This window comes from Oncorhynchus mykiss, chromosome 26 (assembly GCF_013265735.2).
Source record: "Oncorhynchus mykiss isolate Arlee chromosome 26, USDA_OmykA_1.1, whole genome shotgun sequence".
Lineage (NCBI taxonomy): Eukaryota > Metazoa > Chordata > Actinopteri > Salmoniformes > Salmonidae > Oncorhynchus > Oncorhynchus mykiss.
Genome location: NC_048590.1, coordinates 47,918,601 through 47,945,944, shown reverse-complemented (window position 1 = coordinate 47,945,944; position 27,344 = coordinate 47,918,601). Strand labels below are relative to the sequence as shown.

Here is a 27,344-nt window from a genome sequence, read left to right as displayed (position 1 = left end):
GTCTCCTTCCTCTCTCCTGCTACATCATCTCTGTGAGTCATCCTCTCTGTCTCCTTCCTCTCTCCTGCTACATCATCACTGTGAGTCATCCTCTCTGTCTCCTTCCTCTCTCCTGCTACATCATCACTGTGAGTCATCCTCTCTGTCTCCTTCCTCTCTCCTGCTACATCATCACTGTGAGTCACCCTCTCTGTCTCCTTCCTCTCTCCTGCTACACCATCACTGTGAGTCATCCTCTCTGTCTCCTTCCTCTCTCCTGCTACACTATCACTGTGAGTCATCCTCTCTGTCTCCTTCCTCTCTCCTGCTACACCATCACTGTGAGTCACCGTCTCTGTCTCCTCCCTGTCCTTTCTCCTGCTACATCATCACTGTGAGTCACCGTTTCTGTCTCCTCCCTGTCCTTTCTCCTGCTACACCATCACTGTGAGTCACCGTCTCTGTCTCCTCCCTGTCCTTTCTCCTGCTACACCATCACTGTGAGTCACCGTCTCTGTCTCCTCCCTGTCCTCTCTCCTGCTACACCATCACTGTGAGTCACCGTCTCTGTCTCCTTCCTGTCCTCTCTCCTGCTACATCATCACTGTGAGTCATCCTCTCTGTCTCCTTCCTCTCTCCTGCTACATCATCTCTGTGAGTCATCCTCTCTGTCTCCTTCCTCTCTCCTGCTACACCATCACTGTGAGTCATCCTCTCTGTCTCCTTCCTCTCTCCTGCTACATCATCTCTGTGAGTCATCCTCTCTGTCTCCTTCCTGTCCTCTCTCCTGCTACATCATCACTGTGAGTCATCCTCTCTGTCTCCTTCCTCTCTCCTGCTACATCATCTCTGTGAGTCATCCTCTCTGTCTCCTTCCTGTCCTCTCTCCTGCTACATCATCACTGTGAGTCATCCTCTCTGTCTCCTTCCTCTCTCCTGCTACATCATCACTGTGAGTCATCCTCTCTGTCTCCTTCCTCTCTCCTGCTACACCATCACTGTGAGTCATCCTCTCTGTCTCCTTCCTCTCTCCTGCTACATCATCTCTGTGAGTCATCCTCTCTGTCTCCTTCCTCTCTCCTGCTACATCATCACTGTGAGTCATCCTCTCTGTCTCCTTCCTCTCTCCTGCTACATCATCACTGTGAGTCATCCTCTCTGTCTCCTTCCTCTCTCCTGCTACACCATCACTGTGAGTCATCCTCTCTGTCTTCTATAAACCAATGAGGAGATGGGAGAGGCAGGACTTACAGCACGATCTGCGTCAGAAATAGAAAGGAGTTCTATTTTAGCCCTTGGCAAAGCAGACATTGGTTGACGCGCGCGAACAGTGTGGGTGCAATAATTGAATAACATGGATTTCTAAATGTATTTTGTGCACCCGACAGAGCGGTGTTGTCAGGGTATTAGACAGAGCGGTGTTGTCAGGGTATTAGACAGAGCGGTGTTGTCAGGGTATTAGACAGAGCGGTGTTGTCAGGGTATTAGACAGAGTGGTGTTGTCAGGGTATTAGACAGAGCGGTGTTGTCAGGGTATTAGACAGAGCGGTGTTGTCAGGGTATTAGACAGAGCGGTGTTGTCAGGTTATTAGACAGAGCCTAAACGGTTTAGTGCCCTCTCAAAATGTACATACACAGCCAGCCAAGTGGTTGAAGGTGTGAATGATCTTTCCAAGCCCACAGAACACTTTGGTTAAGCTCGCTTTGGCATGGGGTTCTCCTGAGCTTATTCAGCCCATAGATGATGAGGTGAGGGGCCCAGTCAAACCAGGCCATGGGCATCTAAGAAGAGAAGGGAGGTGCTGAGTTCATTTGGTTGCTGGCGGCTGGAATTTGTGACAGCAGGCAGCAGGGACACAGTCCACCAAAGGATTGGAAGTTGGAACCACCCTTCTCTGGTTAAACTTCTAAGTCTATCTAAAGTGTGCCAGTTTCCCTATTGGTTTGTGTGGGCAAAAGGATTGCTGAGTCACAGTTCATAAGTGAGATGGCTCTATAGTAGGGCACTCTACAACAAAGTCTGGTGATTGATGTCTCTGTCTGGTTGTCACCAGGTGCTTGGCTACTACAACCGGCGTGGAATCAACCCAGAGGCATTCCTGAATGAAATCAAGTATATCGCTAGTGACCCCGATGACAAGCACTTCTTCAAGGTGACTGATGAGTCTGCCTTGAAGGACATTGTGGACGCGCTTGGGGATAGGATCTTCAGTTTGGAAGGTATTCCATGTAACGCTGTAAAACAGCCATCTGTAAACCACAAACTAGACCCAACTCATTTCCTTTTCCTGTTCTCAAAGAAAATAATTCCTCCTGCTGAACTCACCTGGTCTTCCTCTACAGGGACCAGTAAGAACGGGACAGCCTTTGGCCTCCAGATGTCTCAGGCTGGCTTCTCTTCACACTTCGTGGAGGTGAGTCTCACCACTGCTGCCAGTATACCCCCCCCCCCCCCCCCCCCACACACACACACACACACACCTCTCTCCTACTCCTGACAGGTTTCCACCCCCCCATCCCATCCCTCACTCTCCAGGTTCCTGGGGGGCCTGCTGTGATGCTGAGGTCATCCTGATTAAGGAACCCCTCACTGACGACAGTCATTGTTCCACTTTGACCTTCCAGAGGTGCGAATAAGACACTCTGAAGTCCCCAGGGGGTCGTAGCAGAGAAGGCTGAAAGAACATCTCACCAGAGAGTTTTTATTTCATTTTACCTTTATGTAACTAGGCAAGTAAGAACAAATTCTTATTTTCAATAACGGCCTAGGAACAGTGGGTTAACTGCCTTGTTCAGGGGCAGAAAGACAGATTTTTACCTTGTCAGCTCGGGGATTCTTGCAACCTTTCAGTTAAGAGTTCAACGGTGTAACCACTAGGCTACCTGCCGCCCCTTAAAAGATGTTGGGGTGTCTTTCCTGGAAGTTTTGGTTGCATTCAGACCTGACAGGGGCGGTGTGTTGGCTTTGGGCTTGACACAGCTGGAGAGGTATCCGCAAGTGTCTGTCCAACTCCTGTTTTCTACTGTAGCTTCATCACCATCCTCCCTCATGTACCAGTCTTCCTGTTTTCTACTGTAGCCTCATCACCATCCTCCCTCATGTACCAGTCTTCCTGTTTTCTACTGTAGCTTCATCACCATCCTCCCTCATGTACCAGTCTTCCTGTTTTCTACTGTAGCCTCATCACCATCCTCCCTCATGTACCAGTCTTCCTGTTTTCTACTGTAGCTTCATCACCATCCTCCCTCATGTACCAGTCTTCCTGTTTTCTACTGTAGCTTCATCACCATCCTCCCTCATGTACCAGTCTTCCTGTTTTCTACTGTAGTTGACATCACCATCCTCCCTCATGTACCAGTCTTCCTGTTTTCTACTGTAGCTTCATCACCATCCTCCCTCATGTACCAGTCTTCCTGTTTTCTACTGTAGCTTCATCACCATCCTCCCTCATGTACCAGTCTTCCTGTTTTCTACTGTAGCTTCATCACCATCCTCCCTCATGTACCAGTCTTCCTGTTTTCTACTGTAGCTTCATCACCATCCTCCCTCATGTACCAGTCTTCCTGTTTTCTACTGTAGCTTCATCACCATCCTCCCTCATGTACCAGTCTTCCTGTTTTCTACTGTAGCTTCATCACCATCCTCCCTCATGTACCAGTCTTCCTGTTTTCTACTGTAGCTTCATCACCATCCTCCCTCATGTACCAGTCTTCCTGTTTTCTACTGTAGCTTCATCACCATCCTCCCTCATGTACCAGTCTTCCTGTTTTCTACTGTAGCTTCATCACCATCCTCCCTCATGTACCAGTCTTCCTGTTTTCTACTGTAGCTTCATCACCATCCTCCCTCATGTACCAGTCTTCCTGTTTTCTACTGTAGCTTCATCACCATCCTCCCTCATGTACCAGTCTTCCTGTTTTCTACTGTAGCTTCATCACCATCCTCCCTCATGTACCAGTCTTCCTGTTTTCTACTGTAGTTGACATCACCATCCTCCCTCATGTACCAGTCTTCCTGTTTTCTACTGTAGCTGACATCACCATCCTCCCTCATGTACCAGTCTTCCTGTTTTCTACTGTAGCTTCATCACCATCCTCCCTCATGTACCAGTCTTCCTGTTTTCTACTGTAGCTTCATCACCATCCTCCCTCATGTACCAGTCTTCCTGTTTTCTACTGTAGCTGACATCACCATCCTCCCTCATGTACCAGTCTTCCTGTTTTCTACTGTAGCTTCATCACCATCCTCCCTCATGTACCAGTCTTCCTGTTTTCTACTGTAGCTTCATCACCATCCTCCCTCATGTACCAGTCTTCCTGTTTTCTACTGTAGCTTCATCACCATCCTCCCTCATGTACCAGTCTTCCTGTTTTCTACTGTAGCTTCATCACCATCCTCCCTCATGTACCAGTCTTCCTGTTTTCTACTGTAGCTTCATCACCATCCTCCCTCATGTACCAGTCTTCCTGTTTTCTACTGTAGCTGACATCACCATCCTCCCTCATGTACCAGTCTTCCTGTTTTCTACTGTAGCTTCATCACCATCCTCCCTCATGTACCAGTCTTCCTGTTTTCTACTGTAGCTTCATCACCATCCTCCCTCATGTACCAGTCTTCCTGTTTTCTACTGTAGCTGACATCACCATCCTCCCTCATGTACCAGTCTTCCTGTTTTCTACTGTAGCTTCATAACCATCCTCCCTCATGTACCAGTCTTCCTGTTTTCTACTGTAGCTTCATCACCATCCTCCCTCATGTACCAGTCTTCCTGTTTTCTACTGTAGCTTCATCACCATCCTCCCTCATGTACCAGTCTTCCTGTTTTCTACTGTAGCTTCATCACCATCCTCCCTCATGTACCAGTCTTCCTGTTTTCTACTGTAGCTTCATCACCATCCTCCCTCATGTACCAGTCTTCCAGTTTTCTACTGTAGCTTCATCACCATCCTCCCTCATGTACCAGTCTTCCTGTTTTCTACTGTAGCTTCATCACCATCCTCCCTCATGTACCAGTCTTCCTGTTTTCTACTGTAGCTGACATCACCATCCTCCCTCATGTACCAGTCTTCCTGTTTTCTACTGTAGCTGACATCACCATCCTCCCTCATGTACCAGTCTTCCTGTTTTCTACTGTAGCTTCATCACCATCCTCCCTCATGTACCAGTCTTCCTGTTTTCTACTGTAGCTTCATCACCATCCTCCCTCATGTACCAGTCTTCCTGTTTTCTACTGTAGCTTCATCACCATCCTCCCTCATGTACCAGTCTTCCTGTTTTCTACTGTAGTTGACATCACCATCCTCCCTCATGTACCAGTCTTCCTGTTTTCTACTGTAGCTTCATCACCATCCTCCCTCATGTACCAGTCTTCCTGTTTTCTACTGTAGTTGACATCACCATCCTCCCTCATGTACCAGTCTTCCTGTTTTCTACTGTAGCTTCATCACCATCCTCCCTCATGTACCAGTCTTCCTGTTTTCTACTGTAGTTGACATCACCATCCTCCCTCATGTACCAGTCTTCCTGTTTTCTACTGTAGTTGACATCACCATCCTCCCTCATGTACCAGTCTTCCTGTTTTCTACTGTAGTTGACATCACCATCCTCCCTCATGTACCAGTCTTCCTGTTTTCTACTGTAGCTTCATCACCATCCTCCCTCATGTACCAGTCTTCCTGTTTTCTACTGTAGCTTCATCACCATCCTCCCTCATGTACCAGTCTTCCTGTTTTCTACTGTAGCTTCATCACCATCCTCCCTCATGTACCAGTCTTCCTGTTTTCTACTGTAGTTGACATCACCATCCTCCCTCATGTACCAGTCTTCCTGTTTTCTACTGTAGCTTCATCACCATCCTCCCTCATGTACCAGTCTTCCTGTTTTCTACTGTAGCTTCATCACCATCCTCCCCCATGTACCAGTCTTCCTGTTTTCTACTGTAGCTTCATCACCATCCTCCCTCATGTACCAGTCTTCCTGTTTTCTACTGTAGCTTCATCACCATCCTCCCTCATGTACCAGTCTTCCTGTTTTCTACTGTAGTTGACATCACCATCCTCCCTCATGTACCAGTCTTCCTGTTTTCTACTGTAGCTTCATCACCATCCTCCCTCATGTACCAGTCTTCCTGTTTTCTACTGTAGTTTCATCACCATCCTCCCTCATGTACCAGTCTTCCTGTTTTCTACTGTAGTTGACATCACCATCCTCCCTCATGTACCAGTCTTCCTGTTTTCTACTGTAGTTGACATCACCATCCTCCCTCATGTACCAGTCTTCCTGTTTTCTACTGTAGCTTCATCACCATCCTCCCTCATGTACCAGTCTTCCTGTTTTCTACTGTAGCTGACATCACCATCCTCCCTCATGTACATGTCTTCCTGTTTTCTACTGTAGTTGACATCACCATCCTCCCTCATGTACCAGTCTTCCTGTTTTCTACTGTAGTTGACATCACCATCCTCCCTCATGTACCAGTCTTCCTGTTTTCTAATGTAGCTTCATCACCATCCTCCCTCATGTACCAGTCTTCCTGTTTTCTACTGTAGCTGACATCACCATCCTCCCTCATGTACCAGTCTTCCTGTTTTCTACTGTAGCTGACATCACCATCCTCCCTCATGTACCAGTCTTCCTGTTTTCTACTGTAGTTGACATCACCATCCTCCCTCATGTACCAGTCTTCCTGTTTTCTACTGTAGCCTCATCACCATCCTCCCTCATGTACCAGTCTTCATTTGTTGTCTTTCTTTTTACTCTCTCCATCTGCGTCCCAGATTCAGGTTTGCTGATGCAATAGCTTTGATTTTCCAGTTCAACGCCACAGTTGAAGCACAACCTGACGAGGGAACAATAAATATATCCCTTTTTCTTAAAACAATAAATAGGGAAACTGCAGCTGTTTGACTGGGATGGCTGGAAATTCCATACTCCAGAAGGCTGGATTCCAGGGATAGCACTTTCTCAACCAACGCAACCCGAGTGTTGAGAGTAGGATAACTTATTGGAAAGACTTCAGGAGCCTTAATAAAGGAGAAAACGTGTCCCAAAAGACCAGATGGTTTTGTTGAATGTGGAGTGTGCCGGCTTGATTCTGCTGAAGTGCTACATACCCAGACCAGTTCAGTCCAGTTAGCCAGAGATCTGTTTGTTTATGGCTTCCTCCAACTCAGAGTAATAATGTTGAAAAGGGATTCCCAGATATAAGGCATTGTTTCACACCCAGTTGTGTGTGCAAATGGCCGCAGGTTGGACAATGAGAATGGACATGTTCCAGGTAGTCTTTATTGCATATATTCAGATCTCAACAAGCCTGAAGAAGGGTGTATAGTGGGGACTATTTGGGGCTACATCACCATGGAAACAGCATGCACCACCACCAAAACAGATACCCACAGAGTCTAGCACCACACAGCTGTCAAAAACGGACCTAGACGTTTCCATGTCCCAGGAAGTGGTCGAGAAGGAGTCCAAGAGTGTTCCATCAGTCGTATGCTAACTGGTAGCTAACCTTTGGAAAATGTTCCGTCTGTCGTATGCTAACTGGTAGCTAACCTTTAGAAAATGTTCCGTCTGTCGTATGCTAACTGGTAGCTAACCTTTGGAAAATGTTCCGTCTGTCGTATGCTAACTGGTAGCTAACCTTTGGAAAATGTTCCGTCTGTCGTATGCTAACTGGTAGCTAACCTTTGGAAAATGTCCCGTCTGTCGTATGCTAACTGGTAGCTAACCTTTAGAAAATGTTCCGTCTGTCGTATGCTAACTGGTAGCTAACCTTTGGAAAATGTTCCGTCTGCATATTATGCGTGGCAGATGAGGGACTAGATTAGCCTCGGGGGAACTCTGTCATTATAAAACTGACATGTATTCAGCGTAGGATGAACAAATGTCCACCGTCAGCCCATATGCCATCTTCTTCTCCCATGCTTGTGGTTACTGGTTGGTTACTGGTTGGTTACTGGTGACAGTGTTTTGTCCTTTTTTGATGACACAGACCCAAAATAGCCCCTACTATAATGTATTATAATGAAGAACCTGTAACGTTTCTCATCAACATTCTTTCCTATTACTTTGTGTGGTGCATACAGGTGATGGAACACGTGTGTGTGTGAGAGAGAGAGAGAACGTTTGTCCAATGCTTTATTCATTTAGAGGACCCATGCAAGCTTAACTTTTTATCCTCTCAAATGTCTCCAGTGGCTTTTAAATCAATTTGGGAGGAGAACGAAGGAAAATATCATGAATGTGGGCAGACTTATGTTTTGACTGATTTATTGTTTATTAAGCTGTTGTTGGCAGAACGTGTGAACGGTCATCAAACTCTTCAAGTTTCTGCAAAAATATCCTTGCTGGAATCTGGGGACTGGAGGGAGGCTGGGGATTGTAGCCTGGGAGGAAGGATGAGGAAGGATGATTTGATTTAGAGAGAAAGGATGTATTTATCATCATCACCATCATCATCATCCTGTGTACTCATCACCTTCTCCATTTTACCATCATTGCCTGCTGAACCAATGGCAATACAATCACTAGCGCACACACACACACACACACACACACACACACACACACACACACACACACACACACACACACACACACACACACACACACACACACACAATGTTACAATATGTTTTAATGTTCACACTAAGTGCCTGTCTCCTGTCTGTCCCTAAAGGATGGGATCCTGGTGGGGGCACCGGGGGCCTACGACTGGAATGGAGCCGTCCTGAAGGAGACCCGACAGGGGAAGGTGGTTCCGCCCAAGTCCTCCTACTCACAGGAATTCCCAGAGGAGCTGAAGAACCACGGCGCCTACCTAGGTGAGGGAGGAATTGACGATCTAAAGGATTGGTCACAGAGGGGTTTGGTTTGGGTAGAGCTGTAGACTTCTCTCCCTGATCCTCTCTTTGCCCTTCATCCTCTGTCCATCATCCTCTCTCTGTCCTTCATCCTCTCTCTGTCCTTCGTCCTCACTCTGTCCTTCGTCCTCTCTGTCCCTCATCCTCTCTCTGTCCCTCATCCTCTCTGTCCCTCATCCTCTCTCTGTCCCTCATACTCTCTCTTCACCTTTACTGTCTCTACAGTCTACTGTTCACCATCTCAACTCCTCTCTCTCTCTTCATCTTTACTGTCTCTACAGTCTACTGTTCACCATCTCATCTCTCTCTCTCTCTCTTCATCTTTACTGCCTCTACAGTCTACTGTTCACCATCTCATCTCCTCTCTCTCTCTTCATCTTTACTGTCTCTACAGTCTACTGTTCACCATCTCATCTCCTCTCTCTTCATCTTTACTGTCTCTACAGTCTACTGTTCACCATCTCATCTCCTCTCTCTTCACCTTTACTGTCTCTACAGTCTACTGTTCACCATCTCAACTCCTCTCTCTCTCTTCATCTTTACTGTCTCTACAGTCTACTGTTCACCATCTCATCTCTCTCTCTCTCTTCACCTTTACTGTCTCTACAGTCTACTGTTCACCATCTCATCTCATCTCTCTTCATCTTTACTGTCTCTATAGTCTACTGTTCACCATCTCATCTCCTCTCTCTTCATCTTTACTGTCTCTATAGTCTACTGTTCACCATCTCATCTCCTCTCTTCATCTTTACTGTCTCTACAGTCTACTGTTCACCATCTCATCTCGCTCTCTCTCTTCATCTTTACTGTCTCTACAGTCTACTGTTCACCATCTCATCTCTCTCTCTCTCTTCACCTTTACTGTCTTTACAGTCTACTGTTCACCACCTCATCTCCTCTCTCTCTCTTCATCTTTACTGTCTTTACAGTCTACTGTTCACCATCTCATCTCCTCTCTCTTCATCTTTACTGTCTCTAGAGTCTACTGTTCACCATCTCATCTCCTCTCTCTCTCTTCATCTTTACTGTCTCTACAGTCTACTGTTCACCATCTCATCTCCTCTCTCTCTCTTCATCTTTACTGTCTCTACAGTCTACTGTTCACCATCTCATCTCATCTACTCTCTTCATCTTTACTGTCTCTACAGTCTACTGTTCACCATCTCAACTCCTCTCTCTCTTCATCTTTACTGTCTCTACAGTCTACTGTTCACCACCTCATCTCCTCTCTCTTCATCTTTAGTGTCTCTACAGTCTACTGTTCACCATCTCATCCCCTCTCTCTCTTCATCTTTACTGTCTCTACAGTCTACTGTTCACCATCTCATCTCCTCTCTCTCTCTTCATCTTTACTGTCTCTACAGTCTACTGTTCACCATCTCATCTCCTCTCTCTCTCTTCATCTTTACTGTCTCTACAGTCTACTGTTCACCATCTCATCTCCTCCATCTCTTTTGATTTCTCACCCATCTCTCACTCGCGCGCGCTCTCTCTGGCTCTCTCTCATGCTATCTCTCTTCCTCCATCTCCCCCTTGCTTTCTCTTTCTCCATATTCCATCTATCCCGTCCTTCTCTATCTCTGGATAGACATGTGACAGGCACAGTGGTTTAGCACCAGGCCTCGCTGCAGCCCTCTCTATAAACCACTCTACTGCTCCACCCCCTCCCACTCCACCCTACCACCACTCCTCCTGCCTATAAGGCCCTCTGCTTTTCCCATCAGCCGCTGGCTGGCCTGCATGCCTGCCCACGGAAGCCATTCCAGCCTCATTAGGAATATAGGGCAAAGGCATGGGTCTGGACATGCTCACTGACAGAGGGGTGGGGAAAGAGGGAGGAGGAAGACAGAGATGCAGACAGACACAGAAAGGATTACAGAGAGAGAGAGAGAGAGAGAGAGAGAGAGAGAGAGAGAGAGAGAGAGAGAGAGAGAGAGAGAGAGAGAGAGAGAGAGACTTGGCTTCACCCTAGTGAGTCAATGCAGGCCATTGAACTCTGTTTCTAAACAAAGCTGATAGGATAGTTGCTTTTTATAAAATCAGGTCTGGCTCATGCAGTTCATACAACCCAACCAGAGGAATGACAGTGGCCTATGGTGAACACACACACACACTGGTATGCCTTTATGACCCATTTGATGGTGATGTTGTGCAGAGAAGAGGGAGTTACACCACACACCGTAACAACTAGCTGACATTCCTTCCAGATATTATATGAGGAACAGGCTTTGTGCTCCAAGGAGAAAGAAGCTGTGGAAACAGTTCAAGACAACTGGGCAATCCAAGGTGAACATAGGAGGTCAACACAACGTGAAGCTGTGACAGACAGGAGAACATTAGGCTGAGTTAGCAATTATGACAATCCTCTACCTCTGGGTTTAGTGAATACTCTGGGTTTCAGTCATGAATGATTGAATCATTTGGACTCAACAAGGGTGTGTGTGTGTGTGTGTGTGTGTGTCCAGGTTACACAGTAACATCGGTGGTGTCGGCCAGGAACGGTCGGCTGTACGTGGCAGGGGCACCGCGGTTCAACCATACTGGCAAGGTCATCATCTTCACCCTGAAGAACACTGGTAACCTCACCATCCTGCACTCCCTCAAAGGACAACAGGTAGACTCAACAACTGGGCTTCCCAAACTCTCTTTTTAACTGGGGCCCTAAGACATGTCTACCACCTATTTGATTGACACAACACTATACTGAGCCACAACCCAAGTCCTAAACTCCAACCATAAACTGAACAGTTACACAGTGGTATAACACACACTTACACTGGCATTACTCTCTCTTTAAAAGACATATGAAGATCATCCAAGACCCCGATAGTCCCTTCTGCTCATGGACCCCACATGGACCCTTCTCAATCTGGTTCTCCCATCACCATCTGAGTCCACCATGACAGTAGTCTTTCCAGTCCTTTTGTCAATCTGGCAACCCAGCCAGGACACAGCATCCATGCTAGTCTGCACTATGGAGTCTAGACAGCCTTCCCACGCCCCCATGTAGCCATGTGTTTCCCATCCCATTCCTGTCCCCCTTAATTCAAAACACACACATTCCATCTACATTGTGAATACAAATAGAAAAACAAGCTTCCAGCTACAGTAAACAACACCAGCTAAGAGGATACTACAGACAGAGAGATCCATAACAACACCAGCTAAGAGGATACTACAGACAGAGAGATCCATAACAACACCAGCTAAGAGGATACTACAGACAGAGAGATCCATAACAACACCAGCTAAGAGGATACTACAGACAGAGAGATCCATAACAACACCAGCTAAGAGGATACTACAGACAGAGAGATCCATAACAACACCAGCTAAGAGGATACTACAGACAGAGAGATCCATAACAACACCAGCTAAGAGGATACTACAGACAGAGAGATCCATAACAACACCAGCTAAGAGGATACTACAGACAGAGAGATCCATAACAACACCAGTTAAGAGGATACTACAGACAGAGGAGACAGAGAGATGCATAACAACACCAGCTAAGAGGATACTACAGACAGAGAGATCCATAACAACACCAGCTAAGAGGATACTACAGACAGAGGAGACAGAGAGATGCATAACAACACCAGCTAAGAGGATACTACAGACAGAGAGATCCATAACAACACCAGCTAAGAGGATACTACAGACAGAGAGATCCATAACAACACCAGCTAAGAGGATACTACAGACAGAGAGATCCATAACAACACCAGCTAAGAGGATACTACAGACAGAGAGATCCATAACAACACCAGCTAAGAGGATACTACAGACAGAGAGATCCATAACAACACCAGTTAAGAGGATACTACAGACAGAGAGATCCATAACAACACCAGCTAAGAGGATACTACAGACAGAGGAGACAGAGAGATGCATAACAACACCAGCTAAGAGGATACTACAGACAGAAGAGGCAGAGAGATCCATAACAACACCAGCTAAGAGGATACTACAGACAGAGAGATCCATAACAACACCAGCTAAGAGGATACTACAGACAGAGAGATCCATAACAACACCAGCTAAGAGGATACTACAGACAGAGAGATCCATAACAGCACCAGCTAAGAGGATACTACAGACAGAGAGATCCATAACAACACCAGCTAAGAGGATACTACAGACAGAGAGATCCATAACAACACCAGCTAAGAGGATACTACAGACAGAGAGATCCATAACAACACCAGTTAAGAGGATACTACAGACAGAGAGATCCATAACAACACCAGCTAAGAGTATACTACAGACAGAGGAGACAGAGAGATCCATAACAACATCAGCTAAGAGGATACTACAGACAGAAGAGGCAGAGAGATCCATAACAACACCAGCTAAGAGGATACTACAGACAGAAGAGGCAGAGAGATCCATAACAACACCAGCTAAGAGGATACTAAAGATAGAAGAGGCAGAGAGATCCATAACAACACCAGCTAAGAGGATACTACAGACAGAGAGATCCATAACAACACCAGCTAAGAGGATACTACAGACAGAGAGATCTATAACAACACCAGCTAAGAGGATACTACAGACAGAGAGATCCATAACAACACCAGCTAAGAGGATACTACAGACAGAGAGATCTATAACAACACCAGCTAAGAGGATACTACAGACAGAGAGATCCATAACAACACCAGCTAAGAGGATACTACAGACAGAGAGATCTATAACAACACCAGCTAAGAGGATACTACAGACAGAGAGATCCATAACAACACTCATTGAGAGGAGCAGACCTGGGTTCAAATACTATTTGACATCATTACAAAGACTATAGTTGGGCTTGACTGAGCTCGCCTGATGCAATGGAACGAACGGAATAGTTCCAAAAGTGTAAATCATTGGCAGTCCAGATGGGCTAAAGAAAATGTTAAACGTATTTGAAAAGTTCAAATGGTATCTGAACCCAGGTCTGGTTGATAAAAGACTGGGTTGTTTTACGGAGCCAACTAGCCTCTACATGGAAACATCTGGGTCTGTTACCTGAACGATGATGATGACTGGAATGCTATGCTAATGAATACTAATGACATTTGCTGGGGGGTTTTAATGATGTGGTCAAAGCATGTGTGAAGGAAGTGTGAAGGATGTGGTGAAGGACGTGTGTAGGACGTGTGATTGTGGGGATCTTAATGATCTCAGTTGGTTAGCATGGTGCTTTTAGAGTCTGATGTTTCCAGCTGGAGTAATGGGTTCGATTCCCACATGGGCCACATCTACTGAGTATGAAATACACTATGTGTTTACTCTGGATAAAAGTGTCTGCTAAATAAATGTTGTTGATCCAGGGTGCTGATGGTCTGGATGTGTGGTTATATTTCAGATCGGGTCGTACTATGGGAGTGAGATCTCCCCGGTGGATATAGATGGTGACGGAGTAACAGACAACCTACTGGTGGCAGCTCCCATGTTCTTCAGTGGAGGCTGGGAGAAGGGCAAGGTGTACATCTACAGAGTGACTGAGCTGGTGGGTGGGCATGCACACACACACACACACACAAACACACACACACACACTCACTCACAGATGTACGAATGCTCACACACACACACACACACACACACACACTCACTCACAGATGTACGAATGCTCACACACACACACACGTCACACTCGTGTGCACACACATTCACTTACACACACGCCCCAGATCCCGTTACCAAACAGAATTAAAACCAGGTCAGCACAGAATACGAAACACCTCGACCAGAACACATAGAGACAAACTATCCCAGTGCATTGTATTTACATTACAACACATCAGACCAGGCCTTCCAGAGCCTTGATGGGTTAGTTAACCCACTGGTACAACACAGTCTACTAGACGTTCCAGAGCCTTGATGGGTTAGTTAACCCACTGGTACAACACAGTCTACCAGATGTTCCAGAGCCTTGATGGGTTAGTTAACCCACTGGTACAACACAGTCTACTAGACGTTCCAGAGCCTTGATGGGTTAGTTAACCCACTGGTACAACACAGTCTACTAGACGTTCCAGAGCCTTGATGGGTTAGTTAACCCACTGGTACAACACAGTCTACTAGACGTTCCAGAGCCTTGATGGGTTAGTTAACCCACTGGTACAACACAGTCTACTAGACGTTCTAGAGCCTTGATGGGTTAGGTAACCCACTGGTACAACACAGTCTACTAGACGTTCCAGAGCCTTGATGGGTTAGTTAACCCACTGGTACAACACAGTCTACCAGACGTTCCAGAGCCTTGATGGGTTAGTAGGAAAGCATTCACTACATCAAACTAATTAACAGCCTGTTATTTGGAGAAGAAAGGGGCTTCTTAGTAGGTGGAAAATGACTACAGAGGAATTCCTGTAGTTTTGAGACTCTCTCTCTCTCTGTTTCTCTCTGTTTTTCTCTCTCTGTTTCTCTCTGTTTCTCGCTCTCTGTTTCTCTCTGTTTCTCTCTCTCTGTTTCTCTCTCCCTCTCTCTGTTTCTCTCTCTCTCTATCTCTGTTTCTCTCTCTCTGTTTCTCTCTCTCTCTGTTTCTCTCTCTCCCTCTCTCCCTCTCTGTTTCTCTCTCTCTCTCCCTCTCTCTCTCTCTGTTTATCTCTCTCTCTCTCTCAAATATACTATAAGGGGTACCTGTGGACTGATAAGGGCTTGATCATTAAGGTTCCCCAAACAAGAAAAAAAGACAAGGGATCCCCCAACTAAGGACACAGGTGTTGTGTTTATGTTAAAAATAAGTGACAGAGAGGTGGCCTTCCATTCTACCAATAAGCCACTGTGGAATGACAGTGATGGTCTCCCCATCCCACCACATGTTTCTAATGTTCCCCACTGAGTATGATCCTCTCTCTCTCTCACACACACACACACACACACACACACACACACACACACACACACACACACACACACACACACACACACACACACACACACACACACACACACACACTACCCTGTCCTCCTCTTTCCTTTTAAAAGACAACTGAAAAAAACAAGTGATCTAATGTTTCAGCCGTTCATAGGATGTAGATTAGGGAGGAAGATGAGACAGACTGGAGAGTGATAATGTGCATGGCTGATGACGGCCTAAAATACTTGGCTCCCATACTTTCTTCATGCTGAGGGATTGTACCTTTTTCCAGACTGAGGATAAACCTAATTCTACTCTGACTGACTTTACACCCACTGTGAATACTCAAAGTTCCTCAGAAACATCCCTAAAGAAACATCAAGAAGCCTTGTTTGCCTTTGATCATGTGACACTCGGATGAATCTCCCATCCCTCATGTTGACAATGTTTTTGGGAAATCATATTTCCCCCTTGGGATAGAAAATGAGTTAAAACCTTCCTCTTGCGTGAGCAAAAACAATGCGGCTTGAGGTTTTCAGTTGATTTCAAATTCAAAACTCATAACTCCCCAGTTATTGTTTGTTAGTTACTTTGGTCTATTTATGTAAACAAAAACAAAGGTTTCCAACTTGTTTTGTTTACTTTCCTAAATGAATTTGGAATAACAAATGAAAGCTTCTGTAAAGACTGAAGGGGAAAGTTAAAGACAACAATGTCTCTATGTCTCATTATGAGCTGTGTAAATAAATGGAGGACTGTCCATTTGAAGAAGCTCATCGATGGATGACTGAGATATCCCAGAAGCCTGTGTGGTGGGGCTACCCGGCCGCAGCACAGGAGATAATAGATTTAGAACTTACAGTTTTTTTCAATTGCGAAAACACAATTTCTGAAACCTTGCTCCATTTCCTGAAAACATTCAACACAAAACCTCATCTTCAAGCACTATTTACATAACCTCTGACTGCTCTCGCAAAATGAAACATTCGCCTCAAAACAGTTTTACCTGTGTTCAAAATCATACACTGCTCTCAAATCATAAACAAAGTGATTAAAATGATGTACACTCTCAAGCAGTCAGTAAACTATACACCGAAAAATAGAAAACACATTGTTCAAAACATACTATTCTCAGGGAGAAGTACATTTTTAATCTAAAAAAAATTAATATTTTTCCGTCATTGTCTTTTGATGAACGAAAACATGTTCTATCATAGTAGCTCAAAATTGATAGGAAATTACTACTCTGCTTTGCTCTTTGTAATTTTATTTTTTGTTCTTCCTCCTCCTTGTACCCCTATTTTTACAGTACTGTACCCTGCATCTCACAAACTTGTCCTTTGTCTCTGTGATACTGTAATTCTTGTTCTTTGTTGATATGAACCTGCAACCAGTCAAAATTTATTGAGCAGTCAGTACTGTTAATAAATGGAAAGCACAATGTTCAGGGCCATACACTTTGTCCATTGTACAGTATACAGCCTACAATGCACTGTACTACAGTATACAGCCTACAATGCACTGCACTACAGTATACAGCCTACAATGCACTGCACTACAGTATACAGCCTACAATGCACTGTACTACAGTATACAGCCTACAATGCACTGTACTACAGTATACAGCCTACAATGCACTGTACTACAGTATACAGCCCACAATGCACTGTACTACAGTATACAGCCTACAATGCACTGTACTACAGTATACAGCCTACAATGCACTGTACTACAGTATACAGCCTACAATGCACTGTACTACAGTATACAGCCTACAATGCACTGTACTACAGTATACAGCCCACAATGCACTGTACTACAGTATACAGCCCACAATGCACTGTACTACAGTATACAGCCCACAATGCACTGTACTACAGTATACAGCCTACAATGCACTGTACTACAGTATACAGCCTACAATGCACTGTACTACAGTATACAGCCTACAATGCACTGTACTACAGTATACAATACTAAAACACTCGTCCTCGTACATTGTTTCTTCTATCCATTCTCAGACTTTCTCCTTCCCACCTTCAACAACCTGTTTGCTCTCTGAACTGGCTTATATTGGTTGTGTCGCATCATTTGAAACAGGTTAAATCAATTTTGAGTGGTTGTGTTCAATCAATGACATATGTTCTCTATTTGTATTTGATTGTTGCCACTTGTGTTTACCAGTATGGATGACATGTGCATTAGAGTGCAGAATGTGTTTTGAGAATGAGAATGTGTTTAGAGATTTGCTGAAAAGTCTAAGTGAGATCTGCAAATTGTGTTTTACCATGTGAAATGGTTTAAGGTATTGACAACAGACTGCATAATTAGCTAAATGAGTCCAGGCAACTGAAAACTTTGTTCAGCCAATGGGTTTTAGTGTTTTAGCAATTGAGAAAAACTGTAACTCCATTTCCTTAGCCATTATGTCTGTTGTTGATGGATTCCACTTGTGCATATGTTTTTCAACCAAAGACTCTTTAAGTACAGAGTAACAAAGAGAATCCTACCAACCAATAGGGGAAACATTAGCAAATACATAATTGAATAGACATGCACATGACACAACCTTTACCTACAGTACCCTCTATCCCGTGTATCAGAAATATTCCAAAATGACATCCTATTTCCTTCTTCAGAATCGTTTCGTCCTGGAGGGAGCGTTGGAGATCCAGGACCATGGTCAGAACGCTCGGTTCGGCTCCTCGCTCGCCCCGGTCCCTGACCTGAACGGGGACGGCTTCAACGACGTGGTGGTGGGGGCTCCTCTGGAGGATGACCACAGAGGAGCTATCTACGTCTTCTTCAGCCAACGCAACAGGATTCTGCGGAAATACAAACAGAGGATAGCTGCGTTAGACATCGCTAGTGGCCTGCGCTACTTTGGCCGTAGTATCCATGGCAGTATGGACATGAATGAGGATGGCCTGGTGGACTTGGCCGTGGGGTCCCTGGGGGCAGCCGTGCTTCTATGGTAGGTCACTTAGATATTAACAAGTGTTCTACTGTTCCTCTGGTAGGTCACTTAGATATTAACAAGTGTTCTACTGTTCCTCTGGTAGGTCACTTAGATATTAACAAATGTTCTACTGTTCCTCTGGTAGGTCACTTAGATATTAACAAGTGTTCTACTGTTCCTCTGGTAGGTCACTTAGATATTAACAAATGTTCTACTGTTCCTCTGGTAGGTCACTTATATATTAATAAGTGTTCTACTGTTCCTCTGGTAGGTCACTTAGATATTAACAAGTGTTCTACTGTTCCTCTGGTAGGTCACTTAGATATTAACAAATGTTCTACTGTTCCTCTGGTAGGTCACTTAGATATTATCAAGTGTTCTACTGTTCCTCTGGTAGGTCACTTAGATATTAACAAGTGTTCTACTGTTCCTCTGGTAGGTCACTTAGATATTAACACCTGTTCTACTGTTCCTCTGGTAGATCACTTAGATATTAACAAGTGTTCTACTGTTCCTCTGGTAGCTCACTTAGATATTAACAAGTGTTCTACTGTTCCTCTGGTTGGTCACTTAGATATTAACACCTGTTCTACTGTTCCTCTGGTAGGTCACTTAGATATTAAGTGTTCTACTGTTCCTCTGGTAGGTCACTTAGATATTAACACCTGTTCTACTGTTCCTCTGGTAGGTCACTTAGATATTAAGTGTTCTACTGTTCCTCTGGTAGGTCACTTAGATATTAACACCTGTTCTACTGTTCCTCTGGTAGGTCACTTAGATATTAACACGTGTTCTACTGTTCCTCTGGTAGGTCACTTAGATATTAACACCTGTTCTACTGTTCCTCTGGTAGGTCACTTAGATATTAACACGTGTTCTACTGTTCCTCTGGTAGGTCACTTAGATATTAACAAGTGTTCTACTGTTCCTCTGGTAGGTCACTTAGATATTAACAAGTGTTCTACTGTTCCTCTGGTAGCTCACTTAGATATTAACAAGTGTTCTACTGTTCGTCTGGTTGGTCACTTAGATATTAACACCTGTTCTACTGTTCCTCTGGTAGGTCACTTAGATATTAAGTGTTCTAATGTTCCTCTGGTAGGTCACTTAGATATTAACACGTGTTCTACTGTTCCTCTGGTAGGTAACTTAGATATTAACAAGTGTTCTACTGTTCCTCTGGTTGGTCACTTAGATATTAACACCTGTTCTACTGTTCCTCTGGTAGGTCACTTAGATATTAAGTGTTCTACTGTTCCTCTGGTAGGTCACTTAGATATTAACACCTGTTCTACTGTTCCTCTGGTAGGTCACTTAGATATTAACACGTGTTCTACTGTTCCTCTGGTAGGTCACTTAGATATTAACAAGTGTTCTACTGTTCCTCTGGTAGGTCACTTAGATATTAACAAGTGTTCTACTGTTCCTCTGGTAGCTCACTTAGATATTAACACCTGTTCTACTGTTCCTCTGGTAGGTCACTTAGATATTAACACCTGTTCTACTGTTCCTCTGGTAGGTCACTTAGATATTAACAAGTGTTCTACTGTTCCTCTGGTAGCTCACTTAGATATTAACAAGTGTTCTACTGTTCCTCTGGTTGGTCACTTAGATATTAACACCTGTTCTACTGTTCCTCTGGTAGGTCACTTAGATATTAAGTGTTCTACTGTTCCTCTGGTAGGTCACTTAGATATTAACACCTGTTCTACTGTTCCTCTGGTAGGTCACTTAGATATTAACAAGTGTTCTACTGTTCCTCTGGTAGCTCACTTAGATATTAACAAGTGTTCTACTGTTCCTATGGTTGGTCACTTAGATATTAACACCTGTTCTACTGTTCCTCTGGTAGGTCACTTAGATATTAAGTGTTCTACTGTTCCTCTGGTAGGTCACTTAGATATTAACACCTGTTCTACTGTTCCTCTGGTAGGTCACTTAGATATTAAGTGTTCTACTGTTCCTCTGGTAGGTCACTTAGATATTAACACCTGTTCTACTGTTCCTCTGGTAGGTCACTTAGATATTAACACGTGTTCTACTGTTCCTCTGGTAGGTCACTTAGATATTAACACCTGTTCTACTGTTCCTCTGGTAGGTCACTTAGATATTAACACGTGTTCTACTGTTCCTCTGGTTGGTCACTTAGATATTAACACCTGTTCTACTGTTCCTCTGGTAGGTCACTTAGATATTAAGTGTTCTACTGTTCCTCTGGTAGGTCACTTAGATATTAACACCTGTTCTACTGTTCCTCTGGTAGGTCACTTAGATATTAACACGTGTTCTACTGTTCCTCTGGTAGGTCACTTAGATATTAACAAGTGTTCTACTGTTCCTCTGGTAGCTCACTTAGATATTAACAAGTGTTCTACTGTTCCTCTGGTAGCTCACTTAGATATTAACAAGTGTTCTACTGTTCGTCTGGTTGGTCACTTAGATATTAACACCTGTTCTACTGTTCCTCTGGTAGGTCACTTAGATATTAAGTGTTCTACTGTTCCTCTGGTAGGTCACTTAGATATTAACACCTGTTCTACTGTTCCTCTGGTAGGTCACTTAGATATTAACACCTGTTCTACTGTTCCTCTGGTAGGTCACTTAGATATTAACAAGTGTTCTACTGTTCGTCTGGTTGGTCACTTAGATATTAACACCTGTTCTACTGTTCCTCTGGTAGGTCACTTAGATATTAAGTGTTCTACTGTTCCTCTGGTAGGTCACTTAGATATTAACACCTGTTCTACTGTTCCTCTGGTAGGTCACTTAGATATTAACACGTGTTCTACTGTTCCTCTGGTAGGTCACTTAGATATTAACAAGTGTTCTACTGTTCCTCTGGTTGGTCACTTAGATATTAACACCTGTTCTACTGTTCCTCTGGTAGGTCACTTAGATATTAAGTGTTCTACTGTTCCTCTGGTAGGTCACTTAGATATTAACACCTGTTCTACTGTTCCTCTGGTAGGTCACTTAGATATTAAGTGTTCTACTGTTCCTCTGGTAGGTCACTTAGATATTAACACCTGTTCTACTGTTCCTCTGGTAGGTCACTTAGATATTAACACCTGTTCTACTGTTCCTCTGGTAGGTCACTTAGATATTAACAAGTGTTCTACTGTTCCTCTGGTAGCTCACTTAGATATTAACAAGTGTTCTACTGTTCCTCTGGTTGGTCACTTAGATATTAACACCTGTTCTACTGTTCCTCTGGTAGGTCACTTAGATATTAAGTGTTCTACTGTTCCTCTGGTAGGTCACTTAGATATTAACACCTGTTCTACTGTTCCTCTGGTAGGTCACTTAGATATTAACAAGTGTTCTACTGTTCCTCTGGTAGCTCACTTAGATATTAACAAGGGTTCTACTGTTCCTCTGGTTGGTCACTTAGATATTAACACCTGTTCTACTGTTCCTCTGGTAGGTCACTTAGATATTAAGTGTTCTACTGTTCCTCTGGTAGGTCACTTAGATATTAACACCTGTTCTACTGTTCCTCTGGTAGGTCACTTAGATATTAAGTGTTCTACTGTTCCTCTGGTAGGTCACTTAGATATTAACACCTGTTCTACTGTTCCTCTGGTAGGTCACTTAGATATTAACACGTGTTCTACTGTTCCTCTGGTAGGTCACTTAGATATTAACACCTGTTCTACTGTTCCTCCGGTAGGTCACTTAGATATTAACACGTGTTCTACTGTTCCTCTGGTAGGTCACTTAGATATTAACAAGTGTTCTACTGTTCCTCTGGTAGGTCACTTAGATATTAACAAGTGTTCTACTGTTCCTCTGGTAGCTCACTTAGATATTAACAAGTGTTCTACTGTTCGTCTGGTTGGTCACTTAGATATTAACACCTGTTCTACTGTTCCTCTGGTAGGTCACTTAGATATTAAGTGTTCTACTGTTCCTCTGGTAGGTCACTTAGATATTAACACCTGTTCTACTGTTCCTCTGGTAGGTCACTTAGATATTAACAAGTGTTCTACTGTTCCTCTGGTAGCTCACTTAGATATTAACAAGTGTTCTACTGTTCCTCTGGTTGGTCACTTAGATATTAACACCTGTTCTACTGTTCCTCTGGTAGGTCACTTAGATATTAAGTGTTCTACTGTTCCTCTGGTAGGTCACTTAGATATTAACACCTGTTCTACTGTTCCTCTGGTAGGTCACTTAGATATTAAGTGTTCTACTGTTCCTCTGGTAGGTCACTTAGATATTAACACCTGTTCTACTGTTCCTCTGGTAGGTCACTTAGATATTAACACGTGTTCTACTGTTCCTCTGGTAGGTCACTTAGATATTAACACCTGTTCTACTGTTCCTCTGGTAGGTCACTTAGATATTAACACGTGTTCTACTGTTCCTCTGGTAGGTCACTTAGATATTAACAAGTGTTCTACTGTTCCTCTGGTAGCTCACTTAGATATTAACAAGTGTTCTACTGTTCGTCTGGTTGGTCACTTAGATATTAACACCTGTTCTACTGTTCCTCTGGTAGGTCACTTAGATATTAAGTGTTCTACTGTTCCTCTGGTAGGTCACTTAGATATTAACACCTGTTCTACTGTTCCTCTGGTAGGTCACTTAGATATTAACACGTGTTCTACTGTTCCTCTGGTAGGTCACTTAGATATTAACAAGTGTTCTACTGTTCCTCTGGTTGGTCACTTAGATATTAACACCTGTTCTACTGTTCCTCTGGTAGGTCACTTAGATATTAAGTGTTCTACTGTTCCTCTGGTAGGTCACTTAGATATTAACACCTGTTCTACTGTTCCTCTGGTAGGTCACTTAGATATTAAGTGTTCTACTGTTCCTCTGGTAGGTCACTTAGATATTAAGTGTTCTACTGTTCCTCTGGTAGGTCACTTAGATATTAACACCTGTTCTACTGTTCCTCTGGTAGGTCACTTAGATATTAACAAGTGTTCTACTGTTCCTCTGGTAGCTCACTTAGATATTAACAAGTGTTCTACTGTTCCTCTGGTTGGTCACTTAGATATTAACACCTGTTCTACTGTTCCTCTGGTAGGTCACTTAGATATTAAGTGTTCTACTGTTCCTCTGGTAGGTCACTTAGATATTAACACCTGTTCTACTGTTCCTCTGGTAGGTCACTTAGATATTAACAAGTGTTCTACTGTTCCTCTGGTAGCTCACTTAGATATTAACAAGTGTTCTACTGTTCCTCTGGTTGGTCACTTAGATATTAACACCTGTTCTACTGTTCCTCTGGTAGGTCACTTAGATATTAAGTGTTCTACTGTTCCTCTGGTAGGTCACTTAGATATTAACACCTGTTCTGCTGTTCCTCTGGTAGGTCACTTAGATATTAAGTGTTCTACTGTTCCTCTGGTAGGTCACTTAGATATTAACACCTGTTCTACTGTTCCTCTGGTAGGTCACTTAGATATTAACACGTGTTCTACTGTTCCTCTGGTAGGTCACTTAGATATTAACACCTGTTCTACTGTTCCTCTGGTAGGTCACTTAGATATTAACAAGTGTTCTACTGTTCCTCTGGTAGGTCACTTAGATATTAACAAGTGTTCTACTGTTCCTCTGGTAGGTCACTTAGATATTAACAAGTGTTCTACTGTTCCTCTGGTAGCTCACTTAGATATTAACAAGTGTTCTACTGTTCGTCTGGTTGGTCACTTAGATATTAACACCTGTTCTACTGTTCCTCTGGTAGGTCACTTAGATATTAAGTGTTCTACTGTTCCTCTGGTAGGTCACTTAGATATTAACACCTGTTCTACTGTTCCTCTGGTAGGTCACTTAGATATTAACACGTGTTCTACTGTTCCTCTGGTAGGTCACTTAGATATTAACAAGTGTTCTACTGTTCCTCTGGTTGGTCACTTAGATATTAACACCTGTTCTACTGTTCCTCTGGTAGGTCACTTAGATATTAAGTGTTCTACTGTTCCTCTGGTAGGTCACTTAGATATTAACACCTGTTCTACTGTTCCTCTGGTAGGTCACTTAGATATTAACAAGTGTTCTACTGTTCCTCTGGTAGCTCACTTAGATATTAACAAGTGTTCTACTGTTCGTCTGGTTGGTCACTTAGATATTAACACCTGTTCTACTGTTCCTCTGGTAGGTCACTTAGATATTAAGTGTTCTACTGTTCCTCTGGTAGGTCACTTAGATATTAACAAGTGTTCTACTGTTCCTCTGGTAGGTCACTTAGATATTAACAAGTGTTCTACTGTTCCTCTGGTAGCTCACTTAGATATTAACAAGTGTTCTACTGTTCGTCTGGTTGGTCACTTAGATATTAACACCTGTTCTACTGTTCCTCTGGTAGGTCACTTAGATATTAAGTGTTCTACTGTTCCTCTGGTAGGTCACTTAGATATTAACACCTGTTCTACTGTTCCTCTGGTAGGTCACTTAGATATTAACACGTGTTCTACTGTTCCTCTGGTAGGTCACTTAGATATTAACAAGTGTTCTACTGTTCCTCTGGAAGGTCACTTAGAGATTAACACCTGTTCTACTTTTCCTCTGGTAGGTCACTTAGATATTAACAAGTGTTCTACTGTTCCTCTGGTAGCTCACTTAGATATTAACAAGTGTTCTACTGTTCCTCTGGTTGGTCACTTAGATATTAACACCTGTTCTACTGTTCCTCTGGTAGGTCACTTAGATATTAAGTGTTCTACTGTTCCTCTGGTAGGTCACTTAGATATTAACAAGTGTTCTACTGTTCCTCTGGTAGGTCACTTAGATATTAACACCTGTTCTACTGTTCCTCTGGTAGGTCACTTAGATATTAACAAGTGTTCTACTGTTCCTCTGGTAGGTCACTTAGATATTAACACCTGTTCTACTGTTCCTCTGGTAGGTCACTTAGATATTAACAAGTGTTCTACTGTTCCTCTGGTAGCTCACTTAGATATTAACAAGTGTTCTACTGTTCCTCTGGTTGGTCACTTAGATATTAACACCTGTTCTACTGTTCCTCTGGTAGGTCACTTAGATATTAAGTGTTCTACTGTTCCTCTGGTAGGTCACTTAGATATTAACACCTGTTCTACTGTTCCTCTGGTAGGTCACTTAGATATTAACACGTGTTCTACTGTTCCTCTGGTAGGTCACTTAGATATTAACAAGTGTTCTACTGTTCCTCTGGTAGGTCACTTAGATATTAACAAGTGTTCTACTGTTTCTATGGTAGGTCACTTAGATATTAACAAGTGTTCTACTGTTCCTCTGGTAGGTCACTTAGATATTAACAAGTGTTCTACTGTTTCTATGGTACTGTATGTATGCAGAGCATATAATAACCACATGTATGATCATAACACTGTGTATGGTTCATCTGCAGGTCTCGCAGTGTCGTCCGAATTCACGCCAACATCAGGTTTGAACCCAGCAAGATCAACGTCTTTGTGAAGGACTGTGAGAGGGGAGGCAAGGACGTGACCTGCATGTCAGCCATAGTGTGTCTAAACGTCACCGCCCGGACAGCCATACCTCCTACACAGGAAGTGGGTGAGTGTCAAAAGTGACCAATTAAGTCACGTCATAGACTATAATGTAGCCTGCATCCTTCTACTGATTATAACTTCAGTGAGTCACGTCATAGACTATAATGTAGCCTGCATCCTTCTACTGATTATAACTTCAGTGAGTCACGTCATAGACTATAATGTAGCCTGCATCCTTCTACTGATTATAACTTCAGTGAGTCACGTCATAGACTATAATGTAGCCTGCATCCTTCTACTGATTATAACTTCAGTGAGTCACGTCATAGACTATAATGTAGCCTGCATCCTTCTACTGATTATAACTTCAGTGAGTCACGTCATAGACTATAATGTAGCCTGCATCCTTCTACTGATTATAACTTCAGTGAGTCACGTCATAGACTATAATGTAGCCTGCATCCTTCTACTGATTATAACTTCAGTGAGTCACGTCATAGACTATAATGTAGCCTGCATCCTTCTACTGATTATAACTTCAGTGAGTCACGTCATAGACTATAATGTAGCCTGCATCCTTCTACTGATTATAACTTCAGTGAGTCACGTCATAGACTATAATGTAGCCTGCATCCTTCTACTGATTATAACTTCAGTGAGTCACGTTATAGACTATAATGTAGTCTGCATCCTTCTACTGATTATAACTTCAGTGAGTCATGTCATAGACTATAATGTAGCCTGCATCCTTCTACTGATTATAACTTCAGTGAGTCACGTCATAGACTATAATGTAGCCTGCATCCTTCTACTGATTATAACTTCAGTGAGTCACGTCATAGACTATAATGTAGCCTGCATCCTTCTACTGATTATAACTTCAGTGAGTCACGTCATAGACTATAATGTAGCCTGCATCCTTCTACTGATTATAACTTCAGTGAGTCACGTCATAGACTATAATGTAGCCTGCATCCTTCTACTGATTATAACTTCAGTGAGTCACTTTATAGACTATAATGTAGCATCCATCCTTATACTGATTATAACTTCAGTGAGTCACGTTATAGACTATAATGTAGCCTGCATCCTTCTACTGATTATAACTTCAGTGAGTCACGTCATAGACTATAATGTAGCCTGCATCCTTCTACTGATTATAACTTCAGTGAGTCACGTCATAGACTATAATGTAGCCTGCATCCTTCTACTGATTATAACTTCAGTGAGTCATGTCATAGACTAT

At 43.4% G+C, this 27,344-nt stretch overlaps 1 protein-coding gene across 2 annotated transcripts in view; it reads left to right on the top strand.

Moving 5' to 3' along the window:
- Window positions 1-27,344, top strand: part of LOC110520392 (integrin alpha-11) — a 96,443-nt gene that overhangs the window by 47,199 nt on the left and 21,900 nt on the right. For both annotated transcript variants that reach the window (XM_036963840.1, XM_036963841.1), the window contains 7 exons: window positions 2,034-2,199; window positions 2,323-2,393; window positions 8,661-8,805; window positions 11,310-11,458; window positions 14,195-14,338; window positions 18,334-18,668; window positions 25,996-26,162. In XM_036963840.1, coding sequence (XP_036819735.1) covers window positions 2,034-2,199; window positions 2,323-2,393; window positions 8,661-8,805; window positions 11,310-11,458; window positions 14,195-14,338; window positions 18,334-18,668; window positions 25,996-26,162 — 1,177 coding nt within the window. The remainder of the gene's footprint in view (window positions 1-2,033; window positions 2,200-2,322; window positions 2,394-8,660; window positions 8,806-11,309; window positions 11,459-14,194; window positions 14,339-18,333; window positions 18,669-25,995; window positions 26,163-27,344) is intronic.